Raw genomic sequence first — 14,662 nt, forward strand, 5'->3', positions numbered from 1 at the left:
ATCGATGTAGCGCTTATATAGCACCACATTTTCTGACATCCTTGCCTCATGTTTGACGGCTAATACCTGCTCCTCCCACCAGCCCATATGCAAATTCGCATAGCTGGGGGAGAAGCAAGTACCCATTGCCGAATATATATATATACAAAATCGTTATCGTTTCACACTCATACAGATAACCATGACGCCTTGCAGCCTTGTTCAAGGGTGAACAAGGCTGCAAGGATAGCCGAAACGCGTCCGAACTGAGCCGAATAAATTGAATTTGAAGCTACACAAGGCGTCGTGGTTATCTGTACGAGTGTGGAACGATAACGATTTTGCATATTGCGGACCTTCTCCGGTGGGGTCCAGGCACGACGCGACTCTCGAGGCAGGCAGTGGGGAAACACAGGGGGCATTATATATATATATATATATATATATATATATATATATATATATATATATATATATATATATATATATATATATTACCACAATCCGCTATGTTGCACGAAAATAGACGGCACTCAAAAAAGTTTCTTATCCAGATGAAATTTTTTTGGCAGACACCCTGCCCCCTCGACAAACGCGTTTCACCACCTGGGCTTCGTCAGTGTCAACCGGATTACAGTGAAAAACGCCATTATATCCCCACCTCCTCCTCGTCATAGAAAGAGGACTGAATCATGCCAAATTGGCGGCCATCTTATCATATGCATCATTTCTTTAAAAAACAATGTTAATGAAAGTTATACATGGTAGGGTAAATGGTATATATAAAGTGCTCGTGCAGTTTAAAAACAACATAAAAATGTTCAAACGATATTTCAACATTTCATATCTTCGCATATATCACATTTCATTTAAAAGGGGACAATGAAAGAAAGACAATTCATTCCTGAGCATGATGTTATCATTCCACCTTATCAATCATATGTGCTTTCTCTCAGAAACCATTTATGTAATAGCAATTTTATTAATAGTGGAACATTATATGTTACGGTGATCGTTGTTCAGTTGGATGTTATATCTAGTGTCCCCCATTACATAGATATGCGATTGTGTAGTTTTCCCCTGTATGAGAAATCATTTTCTGCACACAGATCCCTGCTTTGCAATTGCCCTGTATGTCAGTTCATCCAGCTAGACGGTTCATAATACTCATTATTGTTGGAAAATAGTAGTAGTCGGATAATATGCATTTCCATATATAAAAAACAAAATATATATATATATATATATATATATATATATATATATGTATATATATATGTGTGTGTATATATATATATATATATATATATATATATATATATATATATATATATACACATATATATATACATATATATATATATATAACACATCTTGCTAAGATAGACAGAGGAGACCAGCACTTCCCAGCCGACACACTGACAAGAGACGCTGAGGTTCCTGCATGCAGAAACTTGAGCTTGCAGTGGTCTAATATCCCTTGCTGGGTGTCCAACCATAGACCAGGACGGGGACCCACAGTCTCTCACTTCAGGTAATGGGGTTGATTTTATCCTAGAGTGATTCTTGACATAACAACTACACACATGCTAGGTACACGTAGGTACATCTAGTTAGGGGTGCATCGTAGGAGTACACATCTTTTTATTATTATGTATTTTATATACTTGTATGCATTCATGATTACTGCAAGATGTTAGAGCTTTACCATATGTTTACTTTCATAGTGCTTCTAATCCTATATATCTACTACTATCTAACGGTTGTTGCAGCTCATCTATTTTACACCAGAATAACAACTGTTCAATAAATACTTATTGAAAATGCACAGCCTGTTTATTCTGTGTATCTCTAAAACAGAATAAGTAAGCACGAGTGACTTAGCGAAAAGTGCTATATTGTTTCCATGATCATGAGTGATAAGGGTTGTCATGTTCGATGGTTGCCAAGAACTATTCTCTCCTTGGTAAGAGGAGATTCTAGTGGCACTGTGAGATAGCTGGTACAAAAGGCCAACATACCCGGTGGGGATATTCAGAATCAGTCTGACACCAATCCTCCAGTGTATGCTGTCCGAACGTGCAGATCCTGTAGAGGTTTTATAGGAACTACAAGACAATTACAACTGACCAAGTTTTTAGATTGCATCGTAATTTGCCTTCATCCAGAAAACCTTATATATATATATTTTTTTTAGAGTCCATTGGAATACGAATGGAGAAGCAACAAAATCCTTACCAATAAAGCAGGGAGTTGACAAGAGTGCATCATAGCCCCTACTTATTTTATTGTATTCATCCACTGTGGTGAGCGGGCTAAAAGACAGTACTAATAAGGCACCTTTTAATTGGAAGACCAAAGATTTTCACACTTTTGTTATCAGATTGCACCTTGCTAATCTACCGCACTCTGATGGAAATGCAAAATGTGCTGGACTATTTTCAAACTTATTGTAATGCTCATGGTTTATTTTTCAATCAAGCAGAAACAAAATAGCTGGATTTTAACCCCCACAAGAAACTTTGGGGCAAACCCACTCGGAAAAAATCTGGCACTGGAAAATATTTCTACCTTTGATTACTTGGGTATCAGGTTCTGTTGCAATGAGGAAATGAGGCATTAAAGGTCGTAAGAGTAATATCACCATTGTGCAGAGATCTGATGGTGTGATGTAATTTACTAGGAGTCTTTTTGAGGGTGCAGTTTTTCCGGCAGTGTCAGCATAGATGGCTCAAACACTAACGACAGTCTGTTAGTAGGCTGACATCTGTGGTTACTGTAATGATGATCAGTTGTCTAAAACTGGAAAATAACTTTTTTATATCACTACTTGGTCTCCTGCAGCTTGCAGCCGCGGATCGTGCAGGTAAGAGCGGTGGGGCAGAATTATAACAGATGACGAGGGTAAATTAAATAAATAAATACATTTCCCTAGTCATTGTCTGTCAAAACCCCCACCACCCGGCCCCACCACTCATACCTGCACAGACCTACAAAGCACAAAAGCAACCCATTGGCGTAACACAGGCAACCGCAGCCCCCGCGGTGTGGTGTGGGGGGTCCCAAGATCCAGGGGGCTCCCTCAGCACAGTTCTCTGGCCGAGAGCTCCGGATGATTCCGGAGGAGGCCCCTCCATGTATTTTGCAGGGGTGCCCCCCTCAAGTTTCGTTACACCAGTGGACCAACCCAGTACATTTTGAACTGGGTTTTCTTACAAGAGATATAATATTACGTCTAAAATCATTGCTGTACTCGGTCTGACTGGGGAATAATGTTGATGCCAAAGTTTAGTGAGGAGTACTACGTGATGGCCTTTTAATTTAAGTTTTCAATTATGTGGCTGACACACAAATCTTTCTGCAAATAGAAAACACCCCACAGGCCCATTCCAGGGCAAAAGATGTTCTACGATTCAATGGATGACGGCCAATTCACTTAAGATTAATCCGGACAAAACGGAGGTCCTGGCCGTGACAAATGATCATAACCCTTGGAACTCCCTCTATTGGCCTCATGAGCTGGGTGAGGCTCCAGCCCCAGCCCCAGCCCCAGTGGTAAAAAGTTTGGGAATAAAAGTGGGCACCAAACTCTCATTGGCCAATCAAGTCTCCTATGTGTTTGGAACTTGCGTGGGCCTACTCAGGCTATTGAGGAGACTCTCTCCCATCCTCTCCATCTCAATCAATGAGGACAATCGTAGCACCCCTGATCCTGGCTCGCCTGGACTACGGCAACTCACTCTACATCGGTTTACCAGACTCACTGGTGGGTAAACTCCAGATAGTGATGAATGACGCTGCCAGACTAATCTTCAAACTACCTAGGGGCACACAGGCATCACCCCTACTGCAACAACTCCACTGGCTACCCATAAAGCAGAGGGCCAAAGTTAAGGGTCTGCATTGCACATAAGGCCCTCTATTGCCAGGCACCTATCTACATCAAAGAACGACTTGAGGAATACGCCCCTGGCCACTCGCTAAGGTCCTCCACGGAGGGCCTTTTATAATGCACACCATTCAATTACGCCTCCAAAGGAGGCTGAGCTTTCTCCATCCTCATACCCACACTTTGGAACAGGCTGCCTGGCCAGCTCCGCGCGGAAAGCCGCCTTCTTCCGTTCAGAAAAAAATTGAACACCCTTCTATTTACAGAAGTTTGGGCCTGCCTAACTGTACACTACTCTCCCTGGAACGGACGTTGCTCTTCTGAAGCGCTTAGAGACCTTTTTGGTATTAAGCGCTCTACAAATCAAAATTAACAATAACAATAGTGATTTAGGTTGATTTAGGTTTGTATGCAGTCAGTTGGAAGTATCTGGCCTTAAGTGAACATGAGGCAAACCAGAAGAAATCAAGAGCGATACTGCCCAGTTGGTGAAAACATCCGATTTAGCTTGGTGGAAGTGAGATATTTTGACACTGGGATGCCTGCATTGGTTGAGAGAAAGCCATCTTGTACTTAAGGATGAAGCTATGTTTGAAGCTTTTGTGGAGCCCTAGCAGTCTGCAATTCGGTATTGGTACACTTCCTGTAGCTGGATTGCCAACGTTGTGGAGAAGTAAAACCTGTTTAAGAGGTCATTGTTCCCTTTGCTATTAAGAACGTAAGTGAAGATCACTTTTTAGGTCGAGCCTCGTCAGCGCATGCGATGCTCTGTGAGCCATGCGGTATTGGAGTATTAAATAGAAGCCCTGCCCATATTTGTCATTGGCTTGTGTCATTGTCCTTCGTAAATACTGGCTTTTGAGTAGTTAATAGGCTTGTAAGTCCCTCCTTAGTACCGGCTTCTCTTCATTCGTAACCTCCCATGAGGACTGGCCCTTTTACTTCTGTTGTTACACGGTGAGTCTTTTTTAGTCTGTAAGCACCATTTTCTTTAAGAAGTTTCTCCTACTGCAGGCATGACATGTATTCTGCAAAATTCAACGAGCCATGCGCGCTTTCACTTCCTCTGCCGCCCGGGACAATGGCGGACGCTTCTTTCCATAGGTCTCGCATTTAAAAGAGTTTGAGCTATTGGCTTTGTACATGACAATGCCTATTATTTATGTGTTAATTATCAAAATATATAAATAAAAGATTAAACTCTCGCAAATGCAAGACCTATTGCATTGAAATGCAGAAACATTTATTTGATTCCAAGGCTAAAGAAGATAACGGTTAGGCATTATGAGATAGCAATGAGATTATGTTAATTTAGAACAACGCTAGTGTAATTTTGTCCTATTTCTAAGTACCTCTTCTTCGGCTGGAATCAAAGAAAGGCATTAATTGCTTTAAATTCATTTGGAATTGAGTGCTTATAATTGTGCTTTCTGTGCTAGTAATGAAGTATTGTATGATGCTGTAATTGTTTTTACTAGGCCCTGTTAAATTAGTCAGTGTATTTTTAGCGATTATTTTGTAATGTTTTTTGGGATATTCTACCTCTGGCATATATGTAAACTGTGTATTATTGAACAGGATTCCAAAATAAATGATAATTCAGTTGAATAAGAGCTTGGAAGCACTGCTTCATCCCATCCATCGTGCAACCTGCCTGCAACATCCTGTCACCTCCATTATCCCAGTGGTGCTCAAGCCTTATAGCCGGCGTCATCCTGTGTTCTTTTTCAATGTGTCAATTTGGTCAAAACGTATACATCCTTGAAATCGAACGCCACATTTACCAGTTAAAAAATTGGACCTCTAAAAGCTCAAAATTGGAGCAACTTTTCCAACAGATGTGCCTGCATTTTAAGGGTCCCAGCAAAGGGGTTTAGATGGGAGTGCACTTTCGTGCACCTGAAGTCTTTTTAAGTATAGAATACACAGTAGTGATTGCCACTGTGTAGTTATAAATAGGTCAGATTTTTCTGGCAAGATGTGTTTGGTTTTGCTAATTACTTTGATGGTGTTTTAACACGTCTTCATCAAACTATTTTTAAAAAGTTTATCCACCTCAACACCTTCATGGAAAGATTCCGGGTGACCTATCAAATAGGGGCTGAGGAAATGGAGTGTCCGTAAAATGTCTTTGTCCCATGTTAATTGTCGTGAGAACTTTTGGGAAGAGACACAAAAAAATGAGCAGAACCAAATTGCACCAAATTTGGCACAAAGTTGAAACTTTCCTTAGACAGCACACTTTTTGCTATTTGGTGGAAATTTGTTCAGCCGTTCTCAAGAAATTTGCGTATATAACTGAGCTCAGGGTGGTCAGGATGAGGGTTAAAAAATATATTTATCTCTGCAATTAGTCCTGTTGACAAAGGGCGTCATCAGCGGGCAACGTCACCCACTGGAGTTGTCTGCCTGTGGGGGGCTGGGTGAGGGCTGGCGAGAGATTACACCCTTAGGTCAACCACCCAACCATACAACAGGGCAAAAGTCAGTGCACGCTGGTGGGGGTGATTAGCTGCCCGCAGGGCATTTGCCACCTGTGGGAAGTTGGGGGCAGGGTATGGCCATGCATGGCAGAGGCCTTTCTGACTTTGAGGAGTTAGACACCTGCCACAGCTGAAGGCCATGCATGACATGGGTTGGTTGTTAGTGGGCACGGTTCCATCCTGCATCCTGGGACCTGTTTCCGGGTATCACCCCTCATCAGTCATGCCCACGTGTTTATTCAGTGTTCGCTATGCCATAGGACTCAAGTTAGCCAAGCTGATGAGGGGTGATACCCCTAAAGAAGTCCCAGGATGCTTGTTTTCCATGTGGACCAAGCCTGGCAGTTCGGACAGTACTATTTCCATGGGGAGCAGCGTCGAGAATGATTTGCATATGGCTGGGTCCATACTGGGGTGGCATGGTGAGCAAAAAAAAAAAGACTGATTTAGCCCAGATCTGTGATTGTGGGTGAAAGTTTGACAAAGTACACCATTCCATCCATCATCTGTTTATGTTGCTATAGTGGGAAGGGTATACTCAGGCATGTGTCCCATGCTCGCTATGCCACTGGATTCAAGCTAGCCTGGCTGATTAGGGCTGATGCCCAGAAACCAATCCCAGTATTTTTAATTTTTTTTTATTATTAGTGCAAACTTGACCCCATTTGGGTATCAGAGCACTTTACATAGCATCAGTTGCATACATTTTTTGTGAGGCACGGGGAGATTACGTGATTTGCCCAGAATCACAGGATGTTCAGCGTCATTGCTGAGACTCAAACCCAGTTCCCCAAATTCAAGCTCAAATTCAGTGTCGACCGCCCTAGCCGTTAGGCCAACTCCTCTCCCCAGTATGCTTGTTTTCCGGTACACGGAGGACCTGCCTGGCAGTTTGGGTTGGACTGTTCCCATGGGGAGCAGGGTTGAAACTGATTTGCATATGGCTGGGTCCAAACTGGGGTGTAATGGTGAGCAAAAAAAGAAGAATGGATTTGACCCAGAACTGAGACTGGGGGTGAATGTTTGACAATGTTCAGCATTCCATCGATCATCTTTTTGTGTTGCTATGTAGACTAAGCCCGTCTGCCTCTGTATACTTTGATGAAAATCCTCGGTTTCAAGAAATAACACAAGAAATTAAAAATAGCACTTTGATGACAGTTTGGTTCTCAACCCAAAATTTTAACATGGATATTGAATCTGACAGACTATAGAAAGTTGATCACTTTAGCACAATTTTTGAAGTTTAAGAACTCTGCAATGTTAAACAGTAGCTGTAGGACAGGCAAGAAGGCACACTCCCACAGTGGGTGCAATAGCATACTCCAAAGCGTGGAAAATATCAATTTTACCAACAGAAATAGTCACATTTGGGGTCAGGATCCATATGTAGGTTTAGAGGCTGATGTCTTAACCAGGCTCGGCTCCAGAATTTGTGATCTGGGGCCATGAAGAACAATGGGTGGGCCATATAGATGAATGGGGTAGTCCAGAGATTCCCATGTGTCTGAGAGGTGGGTCTGGGAATGCCAAAGTCATCAACTACATTAAACTTGGGCTTTGATAACTGTGGGGGTTTAGGGGAGTGTGCTATGGAAATGACTAGTGTCCTTCCACATCTAACACTAAAATCCAGTTTAAAGCAGGCCCTGGGCCTGCAACAAAAAATGAGATAGAAGTCTGACAATACAAAGCAGGAGCTTTCACCAATCAAATGGAGAAAACAGAGGAATTGTGATCTGAGTCTGTTTGATCTCCTTCAAGGTCACATACTTTTTATATGAGCCTCGGGCATGCCTTTCAGCCCAACCCTGAATGTCCAATTGAGCTGAGAGTAGTTATCACTGTCCATTCAGGTGGACTTGTCTAACAGAGTGGCCCTTTGTGTAGCTCCTGGGTGGTTCTAGAGCTGGGGCCAGGTGGGCCAGGCCCTCCCAAGATAGCCCAGTGGTCCACCAAATACCTATTCACAAGCTGAAAGCCATATTTTGTTCTTTTTCTTAATGAATCGATCACACTGGCCTATGTTCTTCCTATCAATACCTAATTGGGTACCTTTCATGCATAACATCAATGCCTTGAGCTACCTTAAGTGCCATGGGAAATGAGTGATGTCACATAGATTATTGCTGTTAGTGTGTCTTTGTAAACCAAAGGGGTACCCGACACCACCACTGTATTGAGACAACAAAATCCCAGCCACAGTATCTAAGGAAAAATAACAGTTTTATTGAAGAAAAAGTGTGAGGTTATTCGCCATTGCAAGAAAAGCAAGTGAAAATGCGCATACCATCAGTATATATATCTTAGTTGTGGTTTGTTTTATATTCTGTCTGCTGTGACACTATTTCCAACGTATGGCCAGGGCCAAGGGAATTATACAGCTGGGGAAAACCAAATTATGAGTCAGGGTTGACAAAATTATGCAGCAAAAAAAGACAAATTACGAGGTGTAATGAGGCAAAGTTTGTGAAAGTATTACTTCATTATTTTTACACGTTAGCACTGTCTTGGCAAAGGTTACACCTTCTTAGTACTAGTTAGTTTAACTCCAAACTACAGCAAAAGGCAACTGAAAGGTGACCAGTAAACCTTTGTAAAGGGCCTGCCACTGCACTGCAACACATGCATTTTTAAATACCTTTTGATCCGTTTGAGCTAGAAACAATTTGTTTTGTTAAAATGTGAAAATTATGTGGCAGGTGATGGATTATTTAATAAACGTGGAAAATCATAATTATGCAGAAAACCCTAGTGACAGTATATTAAGCAAGCATATATTGTCAAAGGAAATATTTTGACCCTTTGTAAGAGAAAAGACTTGTCAAGTTTCACTAATACTACAAAGAGACAAAATGAGTAGATGCGGGGCAAGTACCCATTATACACAGAAAAGCACAGGAAACAATCCCATGGCAGCCCAGGCAATATGTGCTGCTGCTGCCTAATTACTCTCAGTCTTCTGAGGTGCTCACCGAAGGCAGAGCCTTCTACCGTGATCAGGAGGAACTTTGAGCACAGACACCCCACTTTGGGGTACTTTGGAGATTGGAGATTTATTGTCTCACAATAAACTGTGTTATTTTGTCACATGAATAGACCGAAATGTATTATAGTCAGGGTCAATGGAATTATGCAATTCTCGAACCGCTGCTTTTTACACATAGTTATAGATTTGTCACATTTTCCACATAATACATCATCTGGTGCATAATTTGCAGATTTTACTAAAAAGCTATTTTAAAATGGATCAAAACCTACTAAAAACATAGCAATGTGTCGCCACACATTGGAGGGTTGATGGGCCACCTTATCTACTGCTAATTGCTGTAGTGGCTGTTAAACTGGTACTAACTTAGGTGACTCCTTTTTCCAGACAGAGTTAACATGTGAAAAAAGACAAAATAATAAAGTAATGCTACCCTGCATTATGCCGCATAATTTAGTAAACCGTGCTGCATAAACTGGCCTCTCACGGTTACATAGTTCCAATAGTGCTGCTATTACTCCTTAGAACCTCTGGGCTAATGCACTTGCTGCGGAAATAAAATGTTCCTCAAATCTGTGTCTTCAAAACATCAAATCTTGCTACCCAACTTTCCATTTCTGAAAAAAAAGATTGAGATAGAAGAGGAAATCCGACTTTTATGCATGGTCATTCGAAGGATAGGTAGATGGAATTGTTACAGATGGAGGTAGGAATATCTGGGTGACAGAACTGTAGAGTATGTATTCTTAAACACCAGAAGACTATACAATATCAACTGGGACTGAGCAGCATGTAAATTAGGATACACTCACCCCTTTGACGTCTTTCAAATCTCCCTTCACCAAGGAGTCCAAGAAGAAATTAATGTTGTGATACATGCTCTGTAACTAAAACAGAAAATGCATGTTAAAGAAAGAACAGCACTTTCTAGTTTCTTTACCCCTCTCATCTCTCACCCAAGTTGACCTCAAATTAAGGCAGATTTGAAGGAAAACTGTTTCTGAATACTTATCAGCAATGCTAAGAAACAAAATGTCTGATTTCCCAGAAAATAAACCCCACCAAAAACTCTTCTGGGAATCTGCCTCAAATCCACAGTTTATATTTTCACTATTTTAAATATTTGTAAATTGTTTAAACAATGCTAAATCCCGGCCATTGTCTTGAACAAGAGAGCAGTTCATAGGTGAGTTGCTAGCTATCTGGAAAAGGTTATTAAACTACACAAAGCTACACAACAGAAAACAAATTCCAATTCTTTGAGCACTCGAAAAACAACTGGAAAACCATACATTTTAAATCCTAACAATCATTGACAATGCCCCAATGTCATGCCAAGGTCTGGCCTTAGCACCTCTGTTATTTTTTGTCGTGCTATTTTGTATTTTCTGCAAGCGTAAAGCAGACAAAACAATAACAGTTTAAAAAAAATGAAACAATCCTGCTGTCTAAACACGAAACGCTTGTGTGAAGAAACAAGCCATTAGTTGCATGGCCTGCACATGTCCACATTCGCCTTCTACTGGAAACCAAAAACCCCATTGTAGCGCTTGACGCTCTCAGGGTAGCAAAACAGAGCTGTCTAAGGTCTGCTCAAGGGAGGTGGTGTGGGCTAGTAATCACCATTCGCTGGCACACAATAATAACACTCAATAAATGATTGTCCAGTCTGTGTTTTTTCTTTTGAAATAGGAAAATGTGTTCTCTTTTTTTAAACATGTTTTTATTTTGCATTTGGTTATTTCTACACACAAACTACACCACAGACCAGGTCACTTTCCCATGTTAGCAATTAGTTGAGAGGTAAGAACATACTACAGAAATTTGGTAACAGCTGTCGTACCCAAACATACATTCATGCAGTGTGCATTCCCAGATCTCTGCATTCTGCATAGAACTTTGATGTCGCTACCCATCTGCGACGTCCTATTACATGATGACTAGATTAGTCCGAGCCTGGTGTCTGGGCTCTTTCAGAAGTTGTCCTTTGTCCCCAGTCCCAAATGACTCTGGGTCACAGCTAAGGAAGTGGGGGAACCGGGAGAAATCAAAAGGAATTAATACCTGTAAGTGCAGGAACGGGATACAGAAACAAAAGAAAATCTTAAATAAAAAACACAGACTTCCTGTGTTGTTAGATGCTTGATGGCACCCCCTGAGTATATCTGGTGAAGAAGACTGGTCCAAATACCTCAGAATATGGCTCGCTCTGGCCTCGGCAATAGCTAAGCGAAACATAGCGCAGGCTTGGGTAAGGTAGGTGACACTGCGAATCACTGAATGGGAAGCTATTTTGGATTGGTGTCAGAGGGCTGAACAAGTAGTCTATCAAAGTCGGAAAGCCCGAAGAAATGAGAGAAGATCTGGGGCAGCTGGAACGCTTACAGGGGAATAGTGGGATGCATTTGTTGGGGGATGACTGACATCAGTGGATTTAGCATTAGGGGATTGACTAGAAATGCCCTATTGTACTGATTGAGGCTGTCTCTGCATCTAACTCCCAAGGCTGTTCTAATGAACGTATTAAATGTATTGTAACTAGTTTCCCTTTGATATCTATATTATCACTATTGAATTGATTATGTATGATGTCCACTGAGCACTTGTTTGATAAAAATATATTTTTTAAATAAAAAACACTGAAAAATAAGATACAACATAAGTGTCTCATGGGGGTTTGGGTCTCATGTGGTAGGAGTTATGTCATCGGAGATGTGCTTGGAAGGTGGTAGCATTGTTTGTGTGTTTTGTGGTTTCTAGTAGGAAAGGTTCTAAGTCCATGTGTGGGGGAGGTGGTATGGTGTACCATGTATTCCATGTTGTTCCAGATTATTTTTATATATATTCACTGAAAAAACATAGGTTTTACAGACGTTATAGTTAGGAATTAGCATGTACAAAAACCTTAGAAATTCACTGAAAAAACCATAGGTTTCAGGGACGTTATAGTTTGTTGGACATTTGACTCATAAAACCAAAGAAATTCGGCAGTTATATTTAGTTGAGCTAAATATAACTTGCGCGCCCGCAATGCACTGCTGATGACATCACATATTACATCTCTCATGACATGGTCAGTGACATCACTGATGACATCTCAAATGACATCACTGATGACATCATCCAGTGAATGTGTGTTTCTGTAAAGTTTAAATATTTTTCATATATATCTATGCCAAGGGTTATTGAAGAATGAGTGGATTTACAAGTGCCTTACAAGTGCCTTATTGGATTTACAAGTTGATTATTTAGTAGGTGCCTGACTGACTGGATAAGTGAGTGATTAAATGTGTCTTACTGAATGCATGGGTTAGTGATTAAACTGTGTGAAAGTCTGTATTAGTCTCTCAGTTGGTGTGTAAGTGGCTGCATGAGTTGGTGAGTAACTACATGAGTGTCTATATAGGTTATTGATTAGTTGTCTGAGTATCTGTATGGGTGCCTGAGTGTCTGTGTGGGTGGGTGGGGGTGTGTGTGACTCTGTGCATACATGTCTGAGTGGTTGATTCACTAGTTGTATGGATTCAAAAGTGCATCTGTAAAGGGCTGAATGGGTGACTTAGAGTGTATGGGTGTGTTGGTGAATGAATGTCAGTATATGTCAGTGTTGGAGTATATAAATGAGTATACATGAGAGTAAGCTATTTGAAGAGTGGGTGTATAAATCACTGTCTGCTTGTATCAGTGATTGTAGAAGACGCCTTAGTATCTGCATAAATAAGTGATGTGGTGTGTGTATAAATAACTCAGTTGGTGTATATAACTACACATGAGTAAATGAGTATGTAATTCATTCTTTGCATGACTGACTAGGTGTGTGACAAACTATGAATGAGTGGTAGAGTGTGACTCTGTATAGGTGTATCAGTACATATTATAGTACTGTATTGATGAGTAACTGTTTGTATAAGACACTGGATATTTGTATAGACCTAGGAAATAGTCGGTGGTATGTAGTACCTGGCATTCTTGTGTGTATGGTTTTAAAAATAGCAGTCTGTATTTTAGAGTGCGTGTATCATAGTTTACATTAGGGCATCAGTATGTGCATCAGATTATCACGTGGATGTCATGAGTGACAAATGACTGATGTCATTTGAGATGTCATCAGTGATGTCATGAGTGATGTCAATGACCATGTCATCAGCAGTGCATTGCGGGCGAGCGAGTTATAGTTAGCTCAAATAACTAGAACTGGCGAATTTCTCTGGTTTTATATGAGTCAAATGTCCAACTAACTATAATGTACCTGAAACCTATGGTTTTTTCAGTGAATATCTAAGGTTTTTTAAATGCTAATTCTGAACTATAACGTTTGTAAAACCTATCTTTTTTTAAGTGAATTTCAAAGGTTTTTTAAATGTTAATTTCATATTTTTATATTTATAATACCTATATTTTTTCTAGTAGTTTTTTTTTATATTTTGCAACTCTATTATCCTTTTTTTAACTTTAAAAATTATGTAATGTTTTATATCTTCCCCCAAAAATAGGCATATCAAACTTTATTTTTTTTTAGAAAACTACAGCCCCGAACCAGTAGTCTACCAACCTCGATCAGCACGCGAATCCTATCCACCACATTTAAATGATGCACATTTGTTATCCGACAGGTTTGTGACACTGCGTCCCGGGTAAAAACAAGTACGTATGAGGTTGCGCCAGCTGCTACTGTGGTATACGACGGTACACACTACAAAGCAACGCGTTGGGTCATGTACAGATTGGGTGGTACCTGCTGCGCGTTCCAGATGCGACGAATGCATGCTGCCACGCCCTGTGTTACGTCATAGACGTACGATATCGCGCCGCATACGCCATTCCCTCATTTTTTTTGTCTCAAAACTATATCTAAATAACTTTAAATTATTTTTAATTATCGCTTGCTCTCATATACACTTTAAACAGTTATATATTTCTAAGTGTAATATATTATAGCAAATCTATTTTCTCAAAATCACATCGGGTGTGATCTCATTGTGCACTGGCATTTAATTAATTCATAACATTTCCCATTTATAACAGATTGAAAACGCCACCCATTGTAGTCAATATCTGTACTACATTACATGAGACACATCTCTTCTGCTTTGAGAGCTTTGTTCTAAACTTTTTGCAATATATACATATCTTACACTACACACAACATGCAACCATCATTTTCATCAATATTCATGTTCTGTAAAGTAGCCTTCCACCTGTGATAGCCATGCACCTAAAAGTTACATTACCAAAATGTTCTCCAATACCAGAGGTAACATGGTTGTATACGCTGTCCACAGCACAACGTAATATAGTACGGCCCAGAGACCGTATCATGCA

The 14,662-nt window shown here is 40.5% G+C and overlaps 1 protein-coding gene across 1 annotated transcript in view; it reads right to left on the minus strand.

The window, feature by feature from the left end:
* The window catches only part of LOC147705870 (arf-GAP with SH3 domain, ANK repeat and PH domain-containing protein 1-like), a 1,082,966-nt gene that overhangs the window by 692,380 nt on the left and 375,924 nt on the right, over window positions 1–14,662 (minus strand). The window contains exon 4 of the mRNA XM_086932322.1: window positions 10,153–10,227. Within this exon, the coding sequence (XP_086788448.1) occupies window positions 10,153–10,227 (75 nt within the window). The remainder of the gene's footprint in view (window positions 1–10,152; window positions 10,228–14,662) is intronic.

The sequence above is a fragment of the Lissotriton vulgaris genome, chromosome 7 (genome assembly GCF_964263255.1).
Source record: "Lissotriton vulgaris chromosome 7, aLisVul1.2, whole genome shotgun sequence".
Classification (NCBI taxonomy): Eukaryota; Metazoa; Chordata; class Amphibia; order Caudata; family Salamandridae; genus Lissotriton; species Lissotriton vulgaris.